A 27474-nucleotide genomic window follows, 5' to 3' on the forward strand; every position below is an offset into this window, starting at 1 on the left:
CATGTGAGGTTGTGTGGCTTCGGAGATTGTTGGAGGAGCTTGGCTGCCCCCAAACTCGTCCTACTCTTCTGCGGTGCGACAATGAGAGTTGCATTGCCTTGGTACGGAATCCTGTATTCCATGCCCAGACGAAGCACATTGAGTTCCAGTATCACTTCATTCGTGAGAAGCTTCTGGATGGGACCATTGATGTGGAGTATTGCAAGACGGAGGATAATCTTGTAGATTTGTTCATGAAGGCGCTTCCCCAAGCTCTTCTTCGGCAGCATTCCAGATCCCTCAGTCTTTTGATCTCACCCCTCGCAGCAATAGACACAGAAGAGCTATCTCCAATGAGAATCTGCCCATGCGAGGTCGCAAATGGGCAACACCAACGGAAGGAGTCATGTGCCCTGAGGCACCACTGTCTACAATCCACTCTCGAGCCTGGGGAGCTGTCATCGTAGCATCAGAAGTTGTCGGTATAGAGTCCTCAATGACTGCTAAGTGTAGAAAAGCAACAGACGAGGGTGCAGCCACCGCTCCAGAGTCCATGTCCTTCTTGGTATCCTTTTTGTCTTTGTCGGGGCAATCCTTCTTCCAGTGACCGGTATTTCCACAAATATGGCAAGTCGATTCCTTCTCCTTGTCCTTCTTAGATTTGTTATCCTCCTTCTTCTTCTTTTGGTCCTTCCTCTTCTTCTGAGAGGCTTGACCAACCAATGCCTCTGATTTGGAAGCATTCTATCCCTTCAATTGTTCCTCCTGGTCCAAGACCATAGGAACCAACCAACTCTTCCCGCCGAAGAGTCAACTCCTGCCTTGAAGCAATAACAGCGGAATAAAAAGTACCAAATCGTGGTGGCAACTGGGATAGTAAAGTGATCGCCATGTCTTCGGAGAAAATGGGCTTCCCGCATTTTGAACCTACATCTGAAGCTGCCGAAGCTTGTTGATGTGTTCCTGAAGCGAAGAAGACTTATTCACGAACAAAGTCCGCATCTGCATCTCCAAAGAAACCCTCTTTATTAAGGTCATCCGGTTATACATCTAGTCGAGCTCCAACCATATCTCACGAGCCATCGTCAAGTGCTCAATGTGAGCTATCACGGCTGTGGTGCAAGACAAAAACAGAAAAGATTGAATCCTGGCATTTAGTTTTTCCCAATGAGACTGGGCCTTGGTCAACTCCGCACGAGCATTGGAAGAGAGTTTGGACTCATCCCTCATCAAGGGCCTGTTAATCTCCTCCATCACCACTTTCGTCAAATAATAAGACTCCAAAATGGCCAACATCATCACTCGCCAGATGCGATAATTGTCACCATCAAGCTTTTGATCCGATGGAAGAGCTGGTAGGACAAGCACCTTCCTGTCCATGATCGCCTGGAACTCCAAATCAGTCTCTATAGACATGTTAACCTGCAATATCTGCACAAACACAAAATCAGCCCCCTCTGACTGTGAAAACGCAGCCTTCTAGGGCTGGTTCCTCCTGTGCCCAAACCTTCTTCACCCGCCGGAGGCGATGAAAAGGTAAAATCTGCAATGGAAGGCCTCAAACGCAGGCTTCCTCCCCTTTGAACAGCAAGAAACTTGCAACAAATTCACCGATTAGACTCCTTTTCCGCACACCCACGCTCGCTTCAGCCTTGATCCGATGCGCAGCCCTCCTGCTTGCCCTCGAATCTCAAAAATGCAGCCTTGTGTCGCGCTGAAATCTCCTCTTCAGATAGCTTCAACCCTCAGTCAGTTCATCTTCACCGCTTTGATACCATGTCAGAGTGCAGCGATGCGGAAGCGTAGGACAAAGACTAAGAGAGAGTGAACACAGAGAGGAGAGAGAGAGAGAGATACCATATGGGGATTGCGTAAATCTCAGTCATGGTGGAAGGTAACTGTGATGGAGAGCTGGTTGAACAAGACACCTTTCAAATGCAAGGTCTTTCTTTGGAGGAGGATGATTGATGGTCTTCCTCTTGCTTCAACCCTTTCCAAGCGTCGAATCTCCAACGGCAATTGTTTCTTTTGCACCACCAGTGTGGAATCAGCCCCTCATCGATTTATTTCTTGCCCTCTTGCTAAGAAAATCTGGTCACTCTTGTCGGCGGTTTAGCGAGCCGTGGTTGGTTTCTCGCTAAGCCCTTTTGACTGGGTTTTTGCACGGCCCAAATACCCCACATTGGCTCAGTCGCATATGAAGATCTTGTTTCACTTTCTTAGATACTGGGGCTGTTGGCACAATTGGACCATTCGGAACGCTTTTCTTTTTGATTCAGCCTATAATGTTCAGGGACATATTGCTAGGCTTAAAGGCCCCTTGCATTGGCAAATAGATCTCATTCGGCACTCTGACTTACTCCCTCGGGAGGACTTACTTCCCTGGCATATGGCAATTTCCTCTGCGTCTTTGCCATGACTTTTTGTAACTCTTTTGTCGTTTAGTACTTTAGAGAGAGACAGAGATTTACACACGATGGCTTAGAGCCATCATGTATCTTGTAATCATGTAAACTTGTACCTTTTTTTTCGTAATTAATACAATTACCTTTTACGAAAAAAAGAAAAGGAGATAGAATAAACACAAAAAATCTGCGGTGTAGTATGTTGTATAAGAGTGCAGAAATACACAAGGGGGCAGAGAAAAATATCTGCGTATGTATCCGACTTGATGACCTCGATCTCCGTCAGCCCGAGCACAGTCTGTCTCAGCCAACAGATCTCAAGATCAGAATCTGAAATCACTGAATAATGTGTACTAAAGTGTGCCACAAAACTGGCTATAAATAGCCAAAAAATAGGAAATAACTGCAGCAGGTCGGCTGCATTAAATGCAGCCGACTGCAGTAAAAACTGTCCGACTGCAGCAACCTATCCGACTGCACGTGCTGACATGGCACCTGCTGACGTGGCACTGACATCCGCACTGTCCAAGAAATGACTCGCTAACACCCGACACGACAACCAGTCTTGTTATGAACCAGCAGCACTCAAGCAGAAATATATGTGAAAGCATCTGGCTTATGCTTTGGGCTTATGCTTGGGGAAGTACACCCACATGTATCAAGAATGATCATCCACTATCAAAAAGAAGTACAGCACACCATTCAAAGCGGCAGTGGGTGTCGGCCCACAAAGATCAATGTGAATCAATCTAAGAGGCTCCTCAGCTCTATGTGTAGACTGCTGAGGAAATGGGGTACGGTGTTGTTTCCCGAGCTGACAGGCTTTACAGACATCTTGAGCTAGCTTCAAGCGGGGAAGGCCCTCAACCAGCTCACGACGTGACAACTCATAAAGTGAGTCATAACCAAGATGCCCTAAGCGAAAATGCCAAAGATGCTCATTGTATGTAGGCTCCCGAGATGTGGCTAAGGCCTAGAAGCTATGGAACACGAAGCCCTCGGCAATCGGCTCGGTAAGAAAGTGAGTCATGTGGTGTAGGCCATAAGTCTGTGTCTCACCGCGAGCAATCACTAAACCAGTCTGAGAGTCAAGGACCTCGACTGTGGTCGGTGTAAAGAAAACTGCTCGCCCCAACCGGCAAAGCTGCTGAACAGATAACAAGTTCACCCTAAGCTGAGGGGCATGATATACATTGTCCAGCGAAGCCGACTGCCGAGGGCCAGTCTTTTAACAATGTTGACAATACCTATTCTTTAGGTACATTCTGCCAACCTGATTTAAGTTGTGACTGGGAATTTCCTTGAGAATCCCCAGATTGATTTAGCTTTTGAGTTTGATTTTGATTTTGAGTGGAGGTTTGGTTTGGTTTGTCCTTCCCTTGTTGCCCTTTCTAAGAATGAACAAGAAGAGCCCCCTCTAAAGAGGAATTCATATGAAACTGATCGAACAACCGTGCGTAACGCAACAGCTGACACTCAAATTCATAGAATGTAGGCATGGCAAGCTTTGAAACTATTCCTTCCATAAAATTGAAGTATTTCTTGGGGAGTTTATTTAGGAACAATGTGACCTAATCGTCAAAGGACTTGGGAATCCCCGTAGTGGAGAATTCAGCAAGGAGACGCCGATACTCAGCCAACTTCACTTTCAAATCATCTCGGTCAGTGATTTTGAAAAGCTGAAGCTCATGGTCAAGATTAATACGGCGGATCCTATCCCAAGCCGCATAGCAGTCAATCAAGTGTGCCCATCGCTCTGACACTAAGTCAAAATGCTAAAGCTGAGAATGAAACTCAAGCAATAAGCCCTCCATCAGCTCGACAATAGCGGAGACATTCCTAGCCTTCCATGAGCGAACGACCTCGTATGGAACAAATGCGGAATCGGGTTGGGATTCCGACCCCTGCACAAGACCCCATAGGTTCTGTGAGTCAAGGACATGTCTCATCAAATTCGACCAAGTAGTAAAGTTTAATCCGTTAAAACGAGTCTTCTCATTAAATGCATTTTTGGCAGAAGATGAGCTAGAACCATGAGGTGTCGCATAGGTGGTGTAAGATGATGGTGGGAAAGATGATGGAGGTGGGTGTGTTTGATAAGAGAAAGAGGGAGGGGGAAGTGGTGGGTAGGCAGAAGGAGGCTGTGAGTATCCAAGGAGTGCCGATTGATGCGGAGACACTGGAACATGAATGTTTCCATAAGGTGCCGGTGTAGGTGGAGGCACTGGGATACGGTAACCTTGTCCAAAGTGAGGCTGGGACACAGCAGTATGACCAAAAGGTCCACTAGGCAATGGCATGGAGGCAAACTGTGGAGGCAACTGATCCACACTCGGGAGAGACTAAGTGTGTTACCCAGGCTGCAATGACCCTGAAAGTGTGTATGAGGTAGGTGGAACACCACCCGGCTGAGGGAAGGATGAGGTCCTAAAGGATGTGCCTATGTTTCCATAAAACCCCGGTGTGATGTGCGGTGCGACATGAGGTGTCTGAAATGGAAATGTAAATGGTGGTGAAGCAGCGGAAGAATGTGGTGGAATGGGTGGGTTTTGAAAGTGAGATGTATGAGGTGAAGATTCTTTTTGTTCATTTTTATCATTTAAAGACTGAAAATGAAACTGTGAAGATGATGATGCACCATGTAATGAAGTGAAAGGAACACCAAATTCATTCTCATTATGTGAAGTAGACAGAAAAGAAGGAAGAGCAGAAGAAGAGGTACCTGACTTTTCCTTATAATCCCCGCGACGTGTGTTAACATACAAGAATTGGTCCTCAAGAGGACCTTTTCCGTAGTCAACAGACTGGACTCTTTCTTCCACATGATCTCTACCAGTATATTGCAAAACAGAAGAGGTAAAAGAAGAAGGCACAAAATACGAATCAAAAGTACCTTGCACCGGAGGGGACTGAACAGTGAAAAAATGGAAAACACTTCGGATCTTGCTCTCCAAGAGGGGAGCCCATCCTTGATGGAGGTCTCGACAGCCTTGCAACATCAGCACACTTATGCGCAATATCTAAAGAGTGAAAATCATGCATATCTTCATTCAAAAGCTTTTCTTGAAGGGCAATCATTCGGTCGAGCTCCTCAATCTTCTTTCGTCGATCGGCTATGATCAGTTTATATTCTTTAGAGGTCAGCTTGACTATCTTTTCTTCCATGTACTCAGATGTATCTTCCACCATGTCGGAACTTTGTAGAGCAAGCTGATCGACGCACTCTCGCTCAATTCTCAGCATAGGCTATTCTGGAGACAGAATCGGTGTTGATGTATTCGAAGTCATTTGAACCTATTGTTATTCTTGCTTCTTGCGAAGAGCTCTCAGATCAAAGGCCTAGGTTTCTCAGAGAGTACCAGGCTTTGATACCATGTAAAGAAAATACCCTAACACAAAAGCATAAACAGAAACCGTACGACAAAGCACAGACTGATAAAAGAACACACTTAGGGTTAGGGTTAGGGTTAGGGTAACTCAGAGACATTGAACATAGTTAATGAATGATATGACTACTAATAATAAGATCCTCATGCAGCAAATACACTATACAGTGAATGGATATTGTACCTCGAACTCCTGTATCTCAAGGATCAAGGCAGGGAACTCCTATATCTCAAGGATCAAGGCAGGGGTAATGAGCTGGAGAGTGTGTCGTACTTGGAACGGATCCCGAATCGCAACAAGGCAGCCTCCGGATATCGAACACCAGCAAATGTAGCAGTGAGAAGCTGGATCTAATATAGACAGCAATGAGGAGAGAGAAAAACTAAAAACGCAGGCAACAGGTGAGAGAAAAACTAAAAACCCAGGTAGGACAACTTGTAGGAGAGAGAAAGACTAAAAACGCAAGCAAGACAGCCTGCAAGAGAGAAACTGCAGCGACTGCTGACAGGTGAGAGAAAGACTGCAGCGATTGCAGCAGGAGAGAGAAAACTGTCAGGGCGGCAACTAGAGCCTGCAAACGTAGCAGTTTGCTAATGTGACAGGCTGTACGACAGCAGTGCAGATGATCACCAGTCAGTCGCCAGGCAAAAACAGCAGCAATCAGCGTATGGAGGGCTGGAAACAGGCGCCACATTGTAGGGAACAGTGACGGACAGCAAGGGCTGAGATGTCCTCTGCGAACAGGGTGTGGGCAGCAAGCTGATGACACCTGAAACCTGCAAAAACGAGATTGAGGGGAGAGTGGAGGCCTGGCTACCAATTTATAGAAAACTAGGGTTCTAGATCCTCTCCCACTTAACTCTCTCGATCAGCTCCCCATTTCAGGGTTTTGTCTAAAATAAGCCTAAAATAAGCATGTTTTGGGGTTGTTTAAGAGGCTAAGAGCAATTCTTAGCACAACACCATCAAGCCCCTTTTTTTTTCCCTTTATCTTTTACCCCAAGGTGTCCCACCCCAAAGCAACCAAAGCATTGGACAAAAGGTGCATGTCAGCTACCCAGTGGTCTACTAAGACTACAAAGGTGAAGGTTATCTTACTAAGGGAGCCCGAGTGATTACCCCAAAGAGGCTAAGCCATCAGACAAAGGGTACATGTCGCTACCCAATGGCCTACCAAGTCTTGCAAAGGCAAATGGAATCAGCTATGGACTTTTCTTTCTTTCTTTTTTGAGACTTAGGATTTAACAGATTTAACATTAAGTGAGGGTTTCAAATCAGTTTTCGTCCTACTGAGTATCTATGCCCCAAACAGGAGAGTAATAAGGGATAGTCAAACCCAAGTCCTTCACAAAATAAGCATACTATCCCTACCATTACTAGCTGTCGCAAAGAAGAAAAATGGCTCAGATGTGGTCAAAAGAAGACATGCCAGCGAGACAGTAGGGTTGGCGGGAAGGAACACGAAGTAAACTCGACAAACATGGAAAGAGAAGAGAAGAGAGAATAAATTCTAATGAATGGAATGATGAAGTTCCGAACCATGGAGTAAATGTGATACATGGGAATAAGGGTGTCGTACCACAAGAAAGATAATGAAGACAGCCACGAACCACGAACCACAATGTCCTCCTGAAGGGGTATGAGGGTAGTGGAGAGGCTGGAGACAAGAGGTGACGGACTGAATGAATTAGTCGTAAGGAATGAATGAGAGAGTGTCCTATAAATAGACACAGTCAGTCTAGGATGGCGCCCCTTTTTGGGACTGCAAATACTAAACGCAAAAACGCAAACCGTGGGTGAAGGGTGAAGGATTTCTCAACAAACCCCTCTCAGGGCCAAAAAAGGGGAACAAGAGATGAGTGAGGTGGAGATGCAATGCTACATGTTGAAGAATGCTCATGCAGCAGGTGCCACTTGGACAGTGTCCCTCCTGGGGAGATTGGTCACTTGCACAAGCGCCCTAGTACAAAGATGATGAAAACATGCAATGCATAGGAGGAATGTCGGACTTTGTGTGGTGCCGAGAACCATAAGGATATGCTTGTACTCGATCTCGGGAGGTGGATCCATGCTAACCAAGTGACCAAGGCAAGAAGATGTAGAGGACCCCTAAGATCCAAGATTTTCACCGGAAAGGGAACCTGCAGTAAAGACCAGTAGACAGAGAACTAGAGAACCTGAAACACAACCTCGCGAGAGAAGCCACTAGCTCCGTGCATCCATGTTGGAAGGAATACGAAGGCCTCATCACCAAGTCGCAGCTGAATCTCCAAGGTCCCGATCTAGATGGTACCGGAAGATCCTGGGTATCAGTAGAAGAGATGACTGGTCGAAGACAGCCACCCCAAGAAAGTAGAGAATGGGTAAAGAACTTCATGTGGAGTAGGTTCCCCCTCTGAGGTGGGAGGTGGAGGGGCCCACGCTGAAGTCGTAGAAGAAGTAGATGCCCCCTCTGAGGGCAAAGAAATAACATCCCCCTATGAATCCCCCTCTGAAGTAGATAGGGAATCCAAAAACTCATGGATCACAGACTCCGAAATGTTTGATGACAAAGGAAGTACCGCCAGTCGTGCCGAAGAAGGTATCTGGGGTGCTGAAGAGCTCCCAGAGGTAGCCTCTCGAACCTGAGTAGTCGAGGGTGGGGAAGGGTGGGGCTCAGAATAAGCAAGAGGTGGGTAACACTCGTTGTCTCTCAGTGGAGCAGACTGGGTAGCCGAAGAAGAGGAAGAAGTCAAGCAGCCATTGTCTCTCGAAGGAGCAGATTGACGAGGAGACGGTATCAAACAATCACAGTCTCTTGATGGAGCGGACTGCAGATCTGTAGGTCATGGAAGCCACTGTACCTGAAAATAAGTGGGAGAAGATTGCCGCTAGAATTGCGACAATCTCCAGGAGGTCATAGCGCCAATCGATCCTCCAGGTGCTTGAAAGGACTTAGTGCGCATTGGATGCGTCTTATTGCCTTGAGCATAGTACTCTGATAGTCGATGCAGAATTATCTCTGTGGCCCAGAAAGGAGAGGTGGCACAAGGAGTGCCTGGTAGAAGACGCATATACTTGGGGGGGGTGGGGAGCAAAGGTCAAAGTCGGCAAGCATCGGTGGTGTATCAGGTGATGCCACAGTAGGAGCACCCAGTAGTCTGGTCATCTATTGGTGAAGAAGCCATGGGTACCAGTGTGCCTTGCTGAAGAAGGAAGAGGTGGAAGAGGTCAGCCACGAACCATGAACCGCAATATCCGCCTCAAGGGGTGTAACGGCAGTGTGAAGCACAAACTGCAATATCCGCCTCAAGGGGTGTGAGGGTAGTGTGAAGCACGAACTGCAATGTCTGCCTCAAGGGGTTGGAGGGCAATGGACAGGCTGGAAGTGAGTTGCCGGTGGAAGGAGGATGTGACCAGCAGTAAAAGACTGAAATCTGCAAAAACGATATTGTTTTCTAAATGGAGAGTGATCAGCAACAGTCGCTCTATTGTAAACAGCTGCAAACTGCGGGTGAAAGGCTGAAAACAGACGCCAGATTGTAGATAGCAACAAGGGACAGCTGAGACTGCGATGTCCTCCGCGAAAGGGGTGTGGGCAACAAGCTAAAACACCTGAAATCTGCAAAAATGAGATTTTGATGCACCGGAAGAAGAAGAGAAGTGGAAGCCGAATCCGCCACCGGTCTTTGCCTTCACTGGAGTGGAGGAACTTTGCCGCTGTTTGAGCAGATCCAGCTTTGATACCATGTCAAATGATGATGTACCAGCGAGACAGTAGAGTTGGCGAGGAGGAACATGGAGTGAACTCGGCAAACATGGAGAAGAGAAGAGAAAAGAGAAGAAACTCTGATGAATGGAATGATGAAGTTCTGAATCATGGAGTGAATGTGATACAAGGGAATAAGGGTGCCATAGCAGAAGGAAGATGATGAAGACAACCACGAACCATGAACCGCAATGTCCTCCTGAAGGGATGTGAGGGTAGTGGAGAGGCTGGAGAGAAGAGGTAACGGACTGAATGAATCAGCCATAAGGAATCACTGAGAGAGTGGCCTATAAATAGACACAATCAGTCTAGGATGGCGCCCCTTTTTGGGGCTATAAACCCTAAACGCAAAACACAAAAATGCAAAAACGCAAACTGTGGGTAAAGGGTGAAGGGTTTCTCAACAAAGGCTACCATGTGTAATGCCACGAATATAATAGATCCAGAGTCTACCACTCCAAAAGACCAAAAATGAATAAATGCAGCGAAATCTCCACTTACGACTGGCCATCCGCAAGTGGAAACGAGCATAGAGTACACTCCATTGCCTTCATACTTATTCTCTCCAGTGCCAGGTATGTATACCATTTCAGATTCTGTTAATGATGATTCCCCTTCTCCTATTGATATGGATAATTTTCATGATGAATGATGTATATAAAACAATTTCTGGTTTATGAATAATGAGGAAGACAAATATTTCTTTATGAACTCAAGACTAGGTAAGCAATTGAAATAAGAAACTGTGAGCACTCATTCCCCTTCTTTTCCTTCGAGCAATTTTATTTTCAAATGTCAAAATAAAGCAGGTGCATCTTCATCGTCATCATTTCAATTAATGCATTTAATGAACAAAAGGAACCCATTTTATTTCCCACATCTACACCTATCACAAATCCATTTAATCTCCCTCCCATCCCACCCTCTTATTCCACTACCACATCCGTGACATACTAGGTGCTGTGAAATAGTGATTAAGAATGTTGATTGGGTAAGCTACGTCTGGCCTAATATGAATTAACCAAAGAAGTTTCCCTACAACAGACTTATAGGTATGTGCATTGAAGGGCTAAACTAGGATATCCCTCAATAAGAAGAAGAAGAAGAAGAAGAAGAAGAAGAAGAAAGAGGAGGAGGAGGAGGAGGAGGAGCAGCAGCAGCAGAAGGAGGAGGAGGAGGAGAAGTAACATCCTACTATTTGCCCTTGCTTTTACTCCTGCTTTTGCCTTTATTTGCTACATACCCCTCTTCTCTGACCTACCTCTAAGATGATAGGCTGAAGCATTGCTTTCTCCACTAGACTTTCTTCTAATCTCCTCATTGAGGATAGAGCCCCTAACACCATAGGTTAAAGCAGTGTTGTTGCGAAGTGAAAAAACCAAAGCCTCCCAGCTATCAAGTAAAGTCATCGGCAAGAAAATAGCTTTCAGTTTATCATTGAAGGGTTGCAAACTAGAGTCATGCAACTGACTCAAAATCCTTGTGAAAGCACTCAAATGCTTTGATGTTGGCTTAGACTCATCCAACTCCATGTTCACAAGCCTGCGCATGAGATGCACTTGATTTATTGGAGTTGTATTGTCATAAGTATTCATTAACTTTTTCCGTACAGCATAAGCTGTATCAAGACACTTAATGTCTATAAGTACATCATCAGATACAGCCATTTTAATGTATGCAATGGCATTCTTGTTGAGTCTAGCCCAATCATCATCTGCCATAGCTGCAGGCTTAGTTTCCAAGAGAGCATCATCACAATCTTTGAGAAACAAAATGTCTTGCATCCTGTCCTTCCATAGATCAAAGCCAATGCTATCAAACCTCTTGATTTCAAGGAGGGATTTAGTGTCACTACTGCTAGAAGCATTAGTGGCCATTTGTCAGCAAAGTACCAAGTACTAATGATGTAATTTATGACAGCAAACAACAGACTGAATATTCAACTAATTTCAGCCCAAATTTTCAAGAAATGAGAGTAAGATTTAGTCATTGTATTACAAACAATGCCCAAATACAAGCACAGCAATAGAGGAAATGACTTTCAGCAATATAACCGAAATTTCAGCATACATTACATGCATACATCACTGGCAGGTGACTCCCACTTCAGCGATGTCACCAAAAATTACATCTGCAACAATCCCAGATCTGCAAATGATCTCTAAAGCTGCTGCACCATGAATATTCAGCAATACATCAACTCAATAGGAGCTGCCTCACATGTATACTACATACGTATGTGTCCAAATCAACTTCTGATACACAAAAATACCCAAAAATTCTCTGCAATTTCTCCAAAATCTCACAAGTGGGAGATAACAGACTCAAATTACACTACTTACATCACCAAGATTGCTTCAGCAATGTCCTCAAAATGCATTGCACACATCAATTTTGCCAAAATCCACAAATTTCAGCAAAAGCCCCAAGATTTCACAGACCAATCTGCCCCAATTGTGTTAATATATGTTCTCAAGAGCATAAAACGAGCAAATTTAGCAAAATGCCACAATATTTTGCAAAAGCCCCAATTTCTCAAGTCCAAATGTGCACCAATGTCGATAAATTCAACTCAACTGAAAAAAATTTCACTCGTACATCAAAAGCCCCAAATTTTTCAGAGCCAATGTGCACTATGTTTGCAATTTTCAAGTCAAATGTCGCTGTTATGCATGAACTGCATCAAATCTGAGAAAAGCCCCAAATTTTGGGCATGAAATTGCTGAAAAATCTTAATTGTGCTTCCACGCCTGAATCGGGGCATGTATAAATGTGCCAAGTCACACAAGAATGTCAAACAAATTGTCGACTGGCTATCTCGTGAGCTATCACCTGTGTCCCACTAGACAAAATGAGTATCGTCTAATCGCTTGAGGTGTCACCTAGTCAGAGAGTTGTCACCTGCACTCACACTAACCTAGTAACTGTCGACTGTGACTTGGGAACTATTGCTTGCACTAGCCTAGTCAAAATTGATTGAAAAGACTGTCGCCTACACAGATTTAGGGTTTTTGCCCTATCGCCTATCTATCTAGTACACACACACATGCCTGAAGCTATCGACTACCCTCAAACTAGCTTGAACTACCATTTCTTCGCGCAGATAAGTTGAAGCTGAAACACATAGACTTCAGGAAGTGCGCACACCTTAGCCACAGCTCTGATACCAGTTTGAAGGAAAGAGCACACAATGGGAGTGTGAGTCAAAAGTGGAGCACCAGTGTTGAGAGTAAGAGAGAGTGAATGCCAAGATGAGTGTACCAAATTGTATCGGTACACAAAGAATAAAGAGTGTATTTATATGTTAGGGTACAAATAAGAGTGTGTTCACACCCACATAACTTTACACGAAAACAGAGGGACTTTGCTGTTAGACGGTCATTTCTTGGACAGTCGGATTGCAATGCCACGTCAGCAGAGTACGGCAGCAAACAGACACATCAGCACAGTACAACAGGATGCCACGTCAGCAGGGCAGACATGTGCCACGTGGCACAGGTACAATCGGACTGCAGTTCTATGAAGTCGGCCAATTTTTCTGCAGTCAGTTGCATTAAATGCAGCCGCCTTGGTGTTGGGAATTCCTATTTTTTGGCTTTTATAGTTGGCTTTGTGGCACACTCCAGTATTCATCTTTCAGATTCTAATCTTGAGATCTGTTGGCTGAGACAGACTGTGCTCGTGCTGACGGAGATTGAGGTCATCAAGTCGGAGACATACACTGATATTTCCTCTGCCCCCTTGTGTATTTCTGCACTCTTATACAACATACTACATCGCAGATTTTCTATGTTTACATTGTCTCCTTTTCTCTCTCTCTCTTCTCTCTGTGTTCACTCTCCCTCAGTCTTTGTCCTACGCTTCCACATCATTGCACTCTGACATTTACACCCAACATGGGCTAGGCAAGGGTTAATTGTCAAGCATAGGCTGAAGACCAACAACAAGGTCCCAACAACCTTGAGACTCAAGCATTGGCTGCATATAGTTCAATCAAGTGGTAAAATTTGACCCCGTTGAAATGAATCTTGTCCGTGAAGGCATTCTTGGCTGAGGCAACAAGAGTGGTAGTGCTCGGATAAGGTGGATAGGGTGGATATTGCAATGGAAAGGAGTACCTACTTGGGAATGGGGCTCAGAGTGCCCACCACGCATACGAGAAGTGTGCACAGTGGATCCAAATGTTTGCATGGGATGACTAGGCATGGGCATTGTTGCCGCATGAGGACCCCATGGTAGAGGGATAGGGACACTGTGAAGCAGAGGATGGAAATCCCTCCTTAGGAGTGACCAATGGAAGGTGTAATGACGTACCATAAGCAAAGGATGAAAATCCCTGCATCTGAGAGGTCATGATGTGTGTAGTTGGGGGTAGTGAGGGGGATGTCCATCACAACCGTCCCAGTGAGAAAAGATGTGCCTACATGAGGAAAGATATAGGGAACTATGTTAGAGGGTGTCATTCCCTATTGCAAAGCCACATAGTGCCGAATGGCTTGTGGAAAAGGGTAGGTGACCGTGGTAATGTCAAAAGATGACGTACCAGCGAGACAGTAGGGTTTGCAGGGAGGAACACGGAGTGAACTCGGCAAACATGGACAAGAGAAGAGGAGAGAAGAAACTCTAATGAATGGAATGATGAAGTTTGGAATCATGGAGTGAATGCGATACAAGGGACCAAGGGTGCCGTAGCACAAGGAAGATGATGAAGACAGCCACGAACCACGAACCGCAATGTCCTCCTGAAGGGGTGTGAGGGTGGTGGAGAGGCTGGAGAGGCTGGAGAGAAGAGATGACGGACTGAATGAATTAGTCGAAAGGAATGAATGAGAGAGTGGCCTATAAATAGGCACAGTCAATCTAGGATGGCGCCCCTTTTTGGGGCTGCAAACCCTAAACGCAAAACACAAAAACGCAAAACTGCGGGTGAAGGGTTTCTCAACACCCCCTCTCAAGCCCAAAAAGGGAAATAAGAGAAGAGTGAGGTGGAGATGCAATGCTACATGCTGAAGAATGCTCATGCAGCAGGTGCCACTTGGACAGTGTCCCTCATGGGAAAATTGGTCACTTGCCCAAGCGCCCTAGTACAAAGATGATGAAATCATGCAATGCGTAAGAGGAATATCAGACTTTGTGTGGTGTCGAGAACCATAAGGATATGCCCGTACTCGATCTCGGGAGGTGGCTCCATGCTGACCAAGGGACGAAGGCAAGAAGAAGAGAAGAAAGAAGATGTAGAGGATCCCGAAGATCCAAGATTTCCACCAAAAGGGAACCTACAGTAAAGAACAGTAGACAGAGTGAGCTGGAGAACCCGAAACTCAACCTCAGGAGAGAAGCCACTAGCTCCGTGTATCCATGCTGGAAGGAATACGAAGGCCTCGTAACCAAGTCACGGCTGAACCTTCGAGGTCCCAATCTAGGTGGTACCTGAAGATCCTGGGTATCAATAGAAGAGATGACTAGTCGAAGACAACCACCCCAAGAAAGTAGAGGATGGGTGAAGAGCTTCATGTGGAGTAGGTTTCCCCTTTGAGGTAGGAGGTGGAGGGGCCCCCGCTGAAGTCGAAGAAGAAGTAGGCCCCCTCTGAGGGCAAAGAAATAACATCCCCCTCTGAAGTAGATAGGGAATCCAAAAACACATGGATCACGGACTCCGAAATGTCTGATGACGAATGAAGTACTACCGATCGTGCTGAAGAAGGTATCTGGGGTGCCGAATAGCTCCCAGAGGTAGCCTCTCAAACCTGAGTAGTCAAGGGTGGGGAAGGGTGGGGCTCAGAATGTGCAAGAGGTGGGCAACAGTTGTTGTCTCTTAGTGGAGCAGACTGGGTAGCCGAAGAAGAGGGAGTCGAGCAGCCACTGTCTCTCGAAGGAGCAGACTAACAAGGAGACGGTATCAAACAATCACTGTCTCTCGATGGAGCGGACTGCAAATCCGTAGGTCGTGGAAGCCACTATACCTGAAAATAAGTGGAAGAAGACTGCCGCTCGCATTGCGACGATCTCCAGGAGATCGTAGCGCCAATCAATCCTCCATGTGCTCGAAAGGACTTAGTGCCCATCAAATGCATCTTATTGCCTTGAGCATAGTACTCTGATAGCCGATGCAGAACGATCTCGGTTGCCCAGAAAGGAGAGGTGGCACAAGGAATACCTGGTGGAAGACGCATGTACTCCGGAGGGGTGGGGAGCAAAGGTCGATGTCGACAGACTTCGATGGGATGACTATTCGTGCCGCAATAGGAACACCCAGTAGACTAGCAAGCTATCCGTGGAGACGCCATGGTACCAGTGTGGCAAACGAAAGAAGGAAGAGGTCAGCCACAAGGTCTGCCGCTCAAGGGGTGGGAGGGCAGGGAAAGGGCTGGACATTGGTTGAACCACTAGTGGTCAGGAAGAACCACCAGCAGTTAAGGTGTAGCCACCGGTTGTGGGAAAAAGCCGCCAGCTGAGAAACAACAATGCTGGTTGTGCTGCCAGCTGACTGGCTGAGCCACCAGCAGTAGCCTGTGCAAAGGCAAGGAGATAGGGAGGAACCGCCTGCTAGAAACACAGATTAGCAGAAGGAAGAACCGCCAGCTAGTTGGGCAGAACCGCCAATCTGCAACCAGCGCCGCCAGCAGCAGCTGCCTAAAAAACGCATGCAGATTGGGTGTAGCCACCGGCAGCAGGAGCTGAGCCGCTGGGGCAGACAGGAAATAGCTGCCAAGATGCAGGGCGGAGCAGGCCAGCGGTAGAGACAGCCACCAAGAACTGGGCGGAGCCGGCCAACAACAGAAAAACAGCCACCGGAAGCTAGGCAGAGAAGGCGGAGGTCAGCCAGCTGCAAACACAAGCTGGGCTGAGCCTTGGGTTGGTTTGGTTGAGCTACAAGCTGCAAACGCAGTTTAGAACAGCTGCCAAAAAAGTGTTGATGCAACGGAAGAAGAAGTGGATGCCGAACCCGCCACCAGTCTTTGCCTTCACTGGAATGGAGGATCTTCGCTGCTAGGTGAACAGATCTGGCTCTGATACCATGTCAAAAGATGACATACCAACGAGACAATAGGGTTTGCGGGGAGGAACACGGAGTGAACTCGGCAAACATGGAGAAGAGAAGAGAAGAGAGAAGAAACTCTAATGAATGGAATGATGAAGTTCGGAATCATGGAGTGAATGTGATACAAGGGACCAAGGGTGCCATAGCACAAGGAAGATGATGAAAACAGCCACAAACCATGAACCGCAATGTCCTCCTAAAGGGGCGTGAGGGTAGTGGAGAGGCTGGAGAGAAGAGGTGACGAACTGAATGAATCAGCCGTAAGGAATGAATTAGAGAGTGGCCTATAAATAGGCACAGTCAGTCTAGGATGGCGCCCCTTTTTGAGACTACAAACCCTAAACGCAAACCCTAAACGCAAAACGCAAAAACGCAAAACTATGGGTGAAGGGTTTCTCAACAGGTAAGAGGTGGGATGCTCCCTAACAAGGCACTGTGATGTGAAGTGGTAGGGAAGGGTGAATATGGAATAGAGAATGAGAATGTGCTAGGAGCAGACACAAAAGTCCAACTCCCAGTGTGGTAGAGGCGTATGTGGAATGTAAGCTGTGATGTGATATGGTAGGAAAGGGTGAATATGGAAGAGAGAATGAAAATGTGATAGGAGCAAACACAAAAGTCCAACTCCCAGTGTGGTAGAGGTGTATGTGGAATGTAAGCTGAGATTTTGAAATGAGTGTGGTATGGCTTCAACAGAAGAGGGTGGGATGGAAGGGAGAGAAGAAGAGTAATTGACTTGCTCAAATGAAACAAAAGATGTAGGTATACCTAATAATGAATCTCTACTTCTATAGCCCCCTCTGTTAAGATTTACATGCATTTGACCATCTTGATCCTACACACCAAAAGGCAAAACAAGAGAGGTTTTAATTCAAACGACTTAAAAGAGTTAGGGTTATACAAACCTCACACAAGGCATGGCCAATATAATGAAGATGGATCTCCAATCGTCCCAAATGTCATATTGCCTCCATGATGTGCAATCTTTTGCACCGACTTTGCATCAACATATCTGCTCACATCACTTGAGATTGAGCCTTTTGAGCCAAGTCTACTATCCGCTCCTAACCTTCTTGCAAATACTTCAACTCCCATGCCCTCATCGCGAGACTCGTTACCTTGTTGATATCAGCAAACCATGCGAGATTCGAGGATCCTTCCATCAAATTCCACTAAGAGGGCCCTAAAAGGTCCACCCTGCTCACCCCTCAGGCTTCATATGCATCGTTGTTTATAGCTGATACATTCCAAGCCAGACAATTAGTAGAAGGCTCTCTAGGACTCTCTGTGGTGTGAGGCCATAGAGAAGGAATTGGATAGTCTCGACCGAAATGAGACTTGGACCTTGGTGAATCATCCTCGTCACAAGCCGATCATCGGAACGAAGTGGATTTTTAAAACCAAGCTAAAGGTTGATAACACTTTAGACAAATACAAGGCTTGCCTTGTAGTACAAGGCTTCATGCAAAAGCACAGCATTGACTATGAAGAAACCTTCACACCTACCACTCGGTTGACATCATTTTGTGTGTTGTTTGTACTCGCCACTCACCACAGTTGGCCGATCTATCAAATGGATATCAAAAGTGGCTTTTTGAATAATTACTTAGAGGAGGAAGTCTATGTAGAGTAGCCTTCCAACTTTTCTTCCGTTGACCGAAATGACAAGGTATTTTGCTTACGAAAAGCTCTTTATGGGCTAAAACAAGCACCAAGGTCTTGGTACCACGGGATGGACAAGTTCTTACGAACTCATGGATACCATTCAACCCCCTATCATCCAAATCTATATGTGCACACCACTAGTGTGGGGGTCAACTATATCTTATTATACATTGATGATATGTTACTCGTTGGTTTGGATTTTGCAACCATGGCAGAAATCAAGGCAAAACTTTGCTCTACATTCGAGAAGATCAACTTAGGTTTGTTGTCTTATTCCTTGGGAATGGAGATTGTTCAATCCAAGGAAAGTATCTTTCTCTCGTAGTAGAAGTACACCCTACTGCTAGTGAAACAATATTGCGTTGATCAAACACAACCAATGCCCACAGCTCTTGATCCCACTGTCGATTTGCATAAGGATATCTTCAATCAGGCTTTTTCTCGCACCTATCATTCTTTTGTAGAAAAATTACTTTGGTTGATTTATACTGGGCCAAATCTTACATACTCAATTAGTTTGCTTAGTTGGTATTTTAATGCACCTAGAATGTCTCATTGGATTGCTTGTCTTCGCATGTTAAAATATTTAAAGCATACCTATAATTATAGACTAACTTATGGTCATAGTTTATGCTTACAAGGATACACTGACTCTGACTAGGCGGGAGAACCTCACACCCGATGTTCCCATGGCAATTACCTCTACACCTTGGGCATCTCATCTATCTCTTGGGCTAGCCGTAAGCAAGAAATGGTGGTAGCTCCCATGGCCAAGACAAAATATCGAACGCTCTTTGATGGTACTACAAAGGCCATTTATCTAAGAAACATACTGGCCGCACTTTAGTTCCCTAATGAGACACCTACAGTTGTCTACTACAACAATCAGAGTGTCATTGCCCTTGCAAGCAATCCGATCATCACCCCTCGGACGCGGCATGTGGCGGTTCATTTTCATTTCACTAGAAAGCAAGTTCAACCAAGCACTATTCACCTAGAGTTTGTGCCATCCAATGACAATTTTGTAAATATTTTTATCAAGGCAATCAGCAAGCCGGTTCTACACTACCTTTCCCCACAAATCGGCTTGGATACACCATTCTCTACTTCTTCAGATAGACGAGGGGAGGGTGCTTCCCTTTTACTTCTCCTTCTAGTTTGAGAAGGAGCAGTTTCCTTCTCTTGATAATGACAGTGATGACGCTTATAACATTTATTTATTTTAAATAGTACATCATGGATATTTGTAACTTCATCCACACTGTCAGGATGACATGATTATAAAAGGACGCTTGGACAAGTGAACAATTTCCTCGTGAGGGCACTATCCAAGTAATACCATTGCATCGCATTCTGCATGAGCATAAAAACTTGCATCTCTCTTTGCATTACCCCATGCATTGACATTCTATTCATGTAAAATGCATTTGTGCGCATTTATTTCTTTTCAATCACCCTTCGAGTGATCAACTCTAAATCCACCATACTCGTGGCATTGCACATGGCAATCTCCTAACGGCAGTTTTTTCCTATACTTGCATCTTGGCTTTGCTTATCTTGCTTGCTCACCACATCGTCGTACTTCTCTCCACATATTCTCCATATGATTGGCATACGCACGTACACACTCCCTTAGAAATCCCTAAGCACTTATCCTAGTAGTGTGTGGAATTGTTCTACTCGTTTCATGAAGGTAGTGGGGCTATCCATCTTTATTTTCCATACTTCGAGATACAGTGACTTAATGGAACGAACACTAATTTGAAACCATCACTTAATGCTAAATCTTGTAAAAACATTTAAAACAATGCTTTTTTTTTTTTAAGTTCATTGTCAATTCCATCCACCTTTGGAAGACTTAGTAGGCCCCTGGACAACCAACAACCACCCTTGGTCCAGTGCCCTGGGCTCTCTGGGGTGATCAATTGGGCTCTCTTGGTTAGATAACCATCACCTCTATAGTCTTGGTGGGTCACTGGGCAACTCACATATACCCTTTGCCCGATGCCCTAGCTCCTTCGGAGTGAGACGCCTTGAGGTAAAAGAAATATATACAAAAGGTCTTATTTCTTATGACTCAAATTTGGGTTTAAGAGTGGATATTGAGGTAAATTTGCATTAACCTGACTTAAACAACGCCAAAATCCACTTAATTAATAATATATATTCTTATTTTAAAAAGAAACATGATCCTAGAGAGTTATCGTATCCCAAATGCAAAACCCTAATTTGGGTACCTTAAACTTTCCATAAATAGACATGCAACCTACCACTCTCCCTCAATTTTTTTTTTGCAAGTTTCAAGAGTCGTATCTTTGTTGCCCATACCCCGTTCACGAAGGACATCGCAATCAGAGCTTCCCATTGCTGTCGACTACCATCTAGCACCTGATTCGAGTCTCCGTCTCCTTCATCCTTGTTGACGATTGCATCCAAAGGCTCTTCCATTGCTGGTGATTGCTCTACACTCATGTTTTACTGATTTCTTCTGTTGCCTAGCTGCACGCATCCTTCTAGAGGTTGCATTTACAGTCTAGAGCTTACGCCTTGACATTCTTTTCTCACCCCAAGCTATGTTTACTGTCTGTGGCTGTCACCCTGACTTTCTCTCTTCTCTCTTTGCTGTGTTTGCCTCCTACAACTATCGCCCAAATTTTCTATCTTCTCAAATACATGCGTTTTTAGTATTTCTCCTTGTCTATATCAAGTCCAACCTCCCTAGTTACATTAGCTATTGTTCAACACGCGGAGGTTACATTGCTACATTTTTAGGATCCATTTGGAGTACAACATACTCTTCAACTCATAATCTCTACCTTAATCCTAGAGATACGAGAGTTTGAAGTTCAGTATTCACTGCATAGTGTGTTTGCTGCATGAGTATTGTATATTTAGTGGTCACTCACTTCATTATTTTTTGTGTTCACTGTCTCTGAGCTATACAAACCCTAATAGTGTTCTACGATTATCAATTTGTGCTTTGTCATATGATGGTTTTGTGTTTTCTGCATTTAGAGCATTTCTTCACATCGCATCTTAAAGACTCCTAATTGCAACTCATACAATTCATTCCTAACATGATGGGTCAAGCAAGCTCTTATCTAAGTGTGTGAAATTGGTTGTTTATCCATCTCTATATCTTGATTGGTTCACATAGACTCTTTCATGAGATTGCAAAGCATTTAACACATCGTGAATCAGCTCTATATCTTTTGACAAGGGCACACAAGTTCTTGTTCGAAATTTCTCTTCCAACTTTGACTTCCTTGGGCTTGCATGATCTTGTTTTGATAGATCCCAATCCTATGTAAGCATCCTCAATCTGTTCCTAAAGCAACATAGTGGGACTTGCAATGGTTCAGTAGACTAATTAATGTCATGGTTATCTTCCTAGAACAGGAAAATAGCAGCAAATGCATGGTCCAAACAGCTAGCAACGGCATCAAGCATCCCTTGATGCTTGATTACAAAACCCTCAATTTTCAAGTTACACGATTGTTGTAGTTGTTAAACTCTTCAAAATGTCTTGTAAGAAGAGCCATTGTGGCAGTTATTAAATTTATTCAAGATGTGTCTAATGAAAGACGTTATCTGAAGGAAAAGTCGTGAGAATGCCTAACTTGCTTGCAACCATACATCAGCTGGAGACTGCAGGGACTATCTCGTTACAAAAAAGTGGTGTATTGTAGTAGACTCAGTCTATGATTGATCTCCGGCAATGGAGAAGAGAGATCCTTTTAACAATCAGACAAGAAAACAGCCTTCGTTTCAGAAGTGGGAAATACTGAGAGCGGTTCAACTTTCCCCCTACCGACCAGGTGCGGCCCTGTCTCTGGAGCATGCCATGTCCATCGCAGAAAGCACCCCTCGATCGCAAATCCATGGTGGAAGTGGCCATATCGGCGCTCCCAGAAATGAAGTCAGCAACCTAGTTTTTGGAAAAGAAGGCGAACGGTAACATACTTAGAACATAAATTGGACACGACACCAATGTCTTATTAGAGGGCTTTCCCACAGTGAGTTTGGGAGGCCATAGTGCCAATTTCTTGAAACTCCCCTTCCCATGGTGAGCTTGAGAAGGAATCTCGCAATTTCTTCTTTCTTTAGCAAAACTTATAAAACAAGGGTGTATTACTGCTCTTTTTTCTTTTGAATGAGAGTGGAGTGAGAGAGAGAGAGCGAACACATTTTTTATTTCATTTTCTAAAGTAAACTCGTCTTTCTCGAAAAGCATCAAGAATATGTGGACCACTTAATTGAAGTTAACTGCGGGTTTTTTTTTTAGCGACATCCACCACCTTGTCACAGCACCATTGATCAGCATTTGCCATAAAGGGCAATGCTGTCAAACACGATAGTTTGACCCTCAACACTTGTAATAGGAGGTTATTGACCTTTTTAGCTTCTCTCTCTCGTTCTTACCACGTACATATCACCAATTGAACTAATCATCCTTGTTGTCCTTAATGGTGTAGGAAGGTGCTTCCAAACTTTGTGCTATGTGTTTGAAGTTTTCATGCCCTTTTCATGTTCGTTTTTCAAACTCATCATGGAAAGCCCTCGTAGATGATCACGATGATAAATGTCTTAGAATGTGGTATTTTAAATATCGTGTTCTATGGGACACACACACACACACACTCTCTCTCTCTCTCTCTCTCTCTCTCTCTCTCTCTCTCTCTCTCTCTCTCTCTCTCTCTCTCTCTCTCTCTCTCTCTCTCTCTCTCTCTGTGTGTGTGTGTGTGTGTGGAAATGTGGAGCAAATGATGATGGGCAACCATGGATCCTAACCGACTGATGATGATGTTTGGCAATGGGTAGGCAGCATTGTTGGAACTATTGTAGCTCTAGCATGGACATGTGAATGGGGTAGTGCTAGTCATGGTGAGCATAAAATGTGGGCAAAGAAAACATAGGTGTTGTTGGTAGAGTCAAGCAAGTGTATGTTTTACATTGAGAGAGAGAGACACACACACACACACACACTGCATGTGTGCATGCATACTACACACTTAGTCTCCCATTACCCTTTTTTCCCGAGGAACGAGAGAAAAAAGTGCAATAGTATTGCCCTTTTTTTATAAAGATGAGTGAGTGAGTGAGTGAGAGTGAGTGAACACATTGTTTATTTAATGTTCTAAAATAAGCTCTTCTTTCTTGAAAAGCATCAAGAATAAGTGAAACACTTAATTGAAGTTAACACTAGGTTTTTTTGGGACATGCACCACCTCATCATTGAACCATTGTATAAGCATTTGCCATAAAGGGCAATGCTAACAAACATGGTAGTTTCAACCTCATCACCCACAATAGGAGGTCATTGACCTTTTTTAGCTTCTCTCTCTCTCTCTCTCTCTCTCTCTCTCTCTCTCTCTCTCTCTCTCTCTCTCTCTCTCTCTCTCTCTCTCTCTCTCTCTCTCTCTCTCTCTCTCTCTCTCTCTCTCTCTCTCATATCGTTACCACATACATATCACCCATTGAACTAGTCATCCTTGTTGTCCTTAATGGTGTGGGAAAGTGCTTCCAAACTTTGTGTTGTGTGTTTGAAACTTTCATGTCATTTTTCAAACTCATTATGGGAAATCCCTCTTTGATGATCATGATGATAAATGTCTTAGATTTAATAGTTTGCATATCGTGTTCTATGGGAGGTGCTAACCTCCAAAAGTCCTTCCAAATTGATAGCATGGTCCAAACCTAATTTGAATTTCAAAGTCTATAAGTGTGTGAGAGAGAGCTAGTTGTTTGTCATTTATATCACTTCTGTGTGTGTGTGTGTGTGGAAGAGTATCCCACATGGAGGGATGTGGACTTTGCATGCAGTGGTGGAGCATGGGATCATTGATGCAATGTAGATGTGATGGGCAACCATGGATGCTAAGAGATGGATGATGATGTTTGGCAGTGGGTGGGCAACATTTGTGGAACTCCTATAGCTCTAGCATGGGCATGTGGATGGGGCAACACTAGGCATGGTGAGCATAAAATGTGGGCAAAGAAAACATGGGTGTCGTTGGTAGAGTTAGGCAAGTGCATGTTTTACATAGGGGAACACACACACACACACGCAGTGCGTGTGTGTGTGCGTGTGTGTGTGCATGCACATGTGTGCTTCCATACTACACACTTAATCTCCCCTTACCCTTTGATAATGTAGGCCCTAATAAAATGGCTAACCCCATACCCTTGCAAATATCAGAGCTTTACCTCAAAAGCCTACATGCTAAATAGAATATACTCGAATGTACTTATAAGCCAAACCACGATAGTTATTCACTTATGTGCATGCACACACACACACACACATGTTGAGATTAGGCACTTGCCTTTTCTTTGGCTTGGCTACATTACCATTGTGAAGACACAAATGAATGGCCTAGGGAAAAGGGAGTGAATGTATTTATATATATGTACATTTCACACTTCATCTCAAAAACCCTAACCCTTCCAAAGGCCCTGTTTGAAACTCCAACCCTAAATCTTGCTACCTTATTGGCTCAAAAGATTATTCTCCTCCAAACCTAACCTAATATTCTAAAACCTAAATCCTAGCCCCCATAGCTTCACCCCCATCCAAAAATAATAAATCCTACTCTATCACTCATAAGGAAGATATGCATACACATGTGTGCGTGTGTGCACGTGCACACACACACATCCAACATTTATACACGCACAGAGAGAGAGAGAGAGAGAGAGCGTGTGTGTGTGTGTGTGTGTGTGTGTGCGAGTGCGCACACTCGCACATGCAAATGAGTGTGTGCTTGCACACTTGGTCTCCCATTATCCTTTAAGAATTTAGCCCCAATAAAAAAACACTTACCCCATATCCTTGAAAATCTTAGGGCTCTACCTCAAATGTGAAACACATGTCCTTATCACACTCAAAACCTTAGGGCTTGCCCTATAAATTTGACCTCCTCTAACTCCTAAAGTCCCAACCCACCCAAACCCTTACCACCCAACCTAAAGCTTTGCACTTAAGTCCATCCCTCCTCCCCCCCCCCCCCCAAAAAAAAAAAAAAAAAAAAAAAAAACACCATCCTAATTGCCTTCCAAAACCTGTGTGCCCTAGCCGCTTCCAAAAAGTTTTTGTGTGTGTGTGTGTGTGTGTGTGTGTGTGTGTGTGTGTGTGTGTGTGTGTGTGAGGCATGGTATACATTGTGTGTATAACAACTATGTTTATGTAGAGAGAATGGAGATTAATTTAGGATATGTCAATGTAACGATATGCACATTGAGAGAATAGAGATATCACGTGCATCTTTAGATGTTAAGAGATAAGAAAGACTGCATTGCCAAATATTCATAACTTGGACATGCATACCAAAACAAGAATGTGCAACATCAAGTTTGATGGCAAGCCATGGATGCTACAAATGAATTTTGTTAAATAATACTTACTAGCGTTCTACACGCGCTTCGCGCACACAGAACGCTAGCCTGCTTCGCAGTAGCTTTGTTGCCTCGAAGTGGCTATCGCACGGCAACTTCGCTCAACAATCCATTTCTCATCATTCTCTCTCCTCTTTTTCCTCTCTCTTTCTCTCTCCCCCAAATTCCCTATGTCTGATTTTCTCTCTCTCTCTCTCTCCCTCTTTCTTTGCCTCTATTTTAGTTTATTTTTTCTTTTCTCCTAGTTCTCTCTCTCTCCTTTTTTTCTCTCCCTTCTTTTCTTCTTCTTCTTCTTCTCTCTCTCTCTCTCTCTCTCTCTCTCTCTTTATTCTCCCCCCTCTCTCCTCTCTTTTCCTTCTCTCTCCCTCTTCTCTTTTTTCTTCTTCTTCTCTCTCTCTCTCTCTTCATTCTCTTTTAAAAAATTTTCTTTTCTCTCTCTGTCTCTCCTTTTCTTCTCTTTGTGCTTTTCTTCTCTCTCCTCTCCTCTCTCTCTCTCTCTCTCTTTTCCTTCTCTCTTTCTCCTCTATTTTTTATTCTCTCTCTCTTTTTAAATTTTATCTGTTCTCTCTCTTTGATTCTCTCTACATGTTCTCTCTCTCTCTCTCTCTCTCTTCTTCTTCTTCTTTCATTTTCTTTCCCCCCCAGTCTCTCTTAAAGTATGTAAATTTTATCTTTTCCCTATATATAATTATCTCTTTATGTTTATATTCTCTCTCTTCTTCTCCTCTCTCTCTCTCTTTCTCTCTCTCCACCCCCTTTTCTTCTTCTCCCCTTTCTCCTAATTTCCCTTTTTTTCTTCTCTCCTTCTCTCCCTTTTAAATTTTATCTTTTTCTTCTCTCCTTCTCTCTCTCTCTCTCTCTCTCTCTCTTCCCCCCTCTCTCCTCTCTCCCTTCCTCTCTCTCTCAAAAAATATTTAAAATTTAAAAATAATTTTCTATTTTCTCTTTTTTCCCATCTCTCTTCCTCTTTTCCTCTTTCTTATTCTTATTCTTATTCTCTCTCTCCCCTCTCCTCTCCTTTCCTTCTCTCTCATCTTTTTTCCTTTTTTTAATTCTCTTTAAATTTTTTCTTCTCTCTTTCTTTTAAATTTTATCTTTCCTCTCTCTATAATTCTCTCTGTGTTCAAATTCTCTCTCTTCTTCTTATTTTCTCTCTCATTTTCTTCTCTTTGTCTCCGTCCCCCCTCTCTCCTTTCTTTTCCTTTTTTCTTTTTCTCTCTCTCTCTAATTTTATATTTCCTCTCTCTATGAATCTCTTTCTCTCTGTTCCCCTCTCTCTCTCCCTCCCTCTCCTCTTCTTTCTTTTTTGCTCTTTGTATAATTCTCTTTCTCTCTCTCTCTCTCTCTCTCTCTCTCTCTCTCTCTCTCTCTCTCTCTCTCTCTCTCTCCTTATTTTAATTAAAAAGAAAGTTTCTCTTTTTTTTCTTTTCTATTTCTTTTAAATTTTCTATTTCTTTTCTCTATAATTCTCTCTCTATGTTCAAATTCTTTCTCTATAATTCTCTCTCTATCATTCTTCTTCTTCTTTTCTCTCTCTCATTTTCTTCTCTCTGTCTCTCTCCCCCCTTCTGTCCTCTCTTTTCCTTTTTTCTTTTCTTCTCTCTTTCTCTTTTAAATTTTATATTTCCTCTCTCTATAATTCTCACTGTGTTCAAATTCTTTATCTTCTTCTTCTTCTTATTTTCTCTCTCTCATTTTCTTCTCTTTGTCTCTCTCCCTGTCTCTCCTCTCTTTTTCTTTTTTATTTCTCTCTCTCTCTCTCTCTCTTAAATTTTATATTTCCTCTCTCTATAATTCTCTTTCTCTCTATTCCTCTCTCTCTCTCTCTCTCTCTCTCTCTCTCTCTCTCTCTC

General features: G+C 44.0%; 1 protein-coding gene across 5 annotated transcripts in view; it reads right to left on the minus strand.

The window, feature by feature from the left end:
- LOC148041902 (argininosuccinate synthase, chloroplastic-like) overlaps positions 1–22279 on the minus strand; it is a 143181-nt gene extending 120902 nt beyond the window's left edge. For 2 of the 5 annotated variants that reach the window (XM_087683944.1, XM_087683936.1), the window contains exon 1: positions 22042–22277. Coding sequence is in view for 3 of the 5 variants with exons in the window: in XM_087683936.1 (XP_087540062.1) it covers positions 22042–22078 (37 nt within the window). In the remaining 2 variants the exon portion in view is untranslated. Of the gene's footprint in view, positions 1–22037 lie in introns of all 5 variants that reach the window. The other 3 variants (XM_087683942.1, XM_087683947.1, XM_087683939.1) reach the window with 3 other exon arrangements.
- Positions 22280–27474: the final 5195 nt, after the last annotated feature.

Source organism: Lygodium microphyllum, chromosome 1 (genome assembly GCF_053477565.2).
Source record: "Lygodium microphyllum isolate KBCC chromosome 1, Lygodium_microphyllum_v1.1.10, whole genome shotgun sequence".
NCBI lineage: Eukaryota > Viridiplantae > Streptophyta > Polypodiopsida > Schizaeales > Lygodiaceae > Lygodium > Lygodium microphyllum.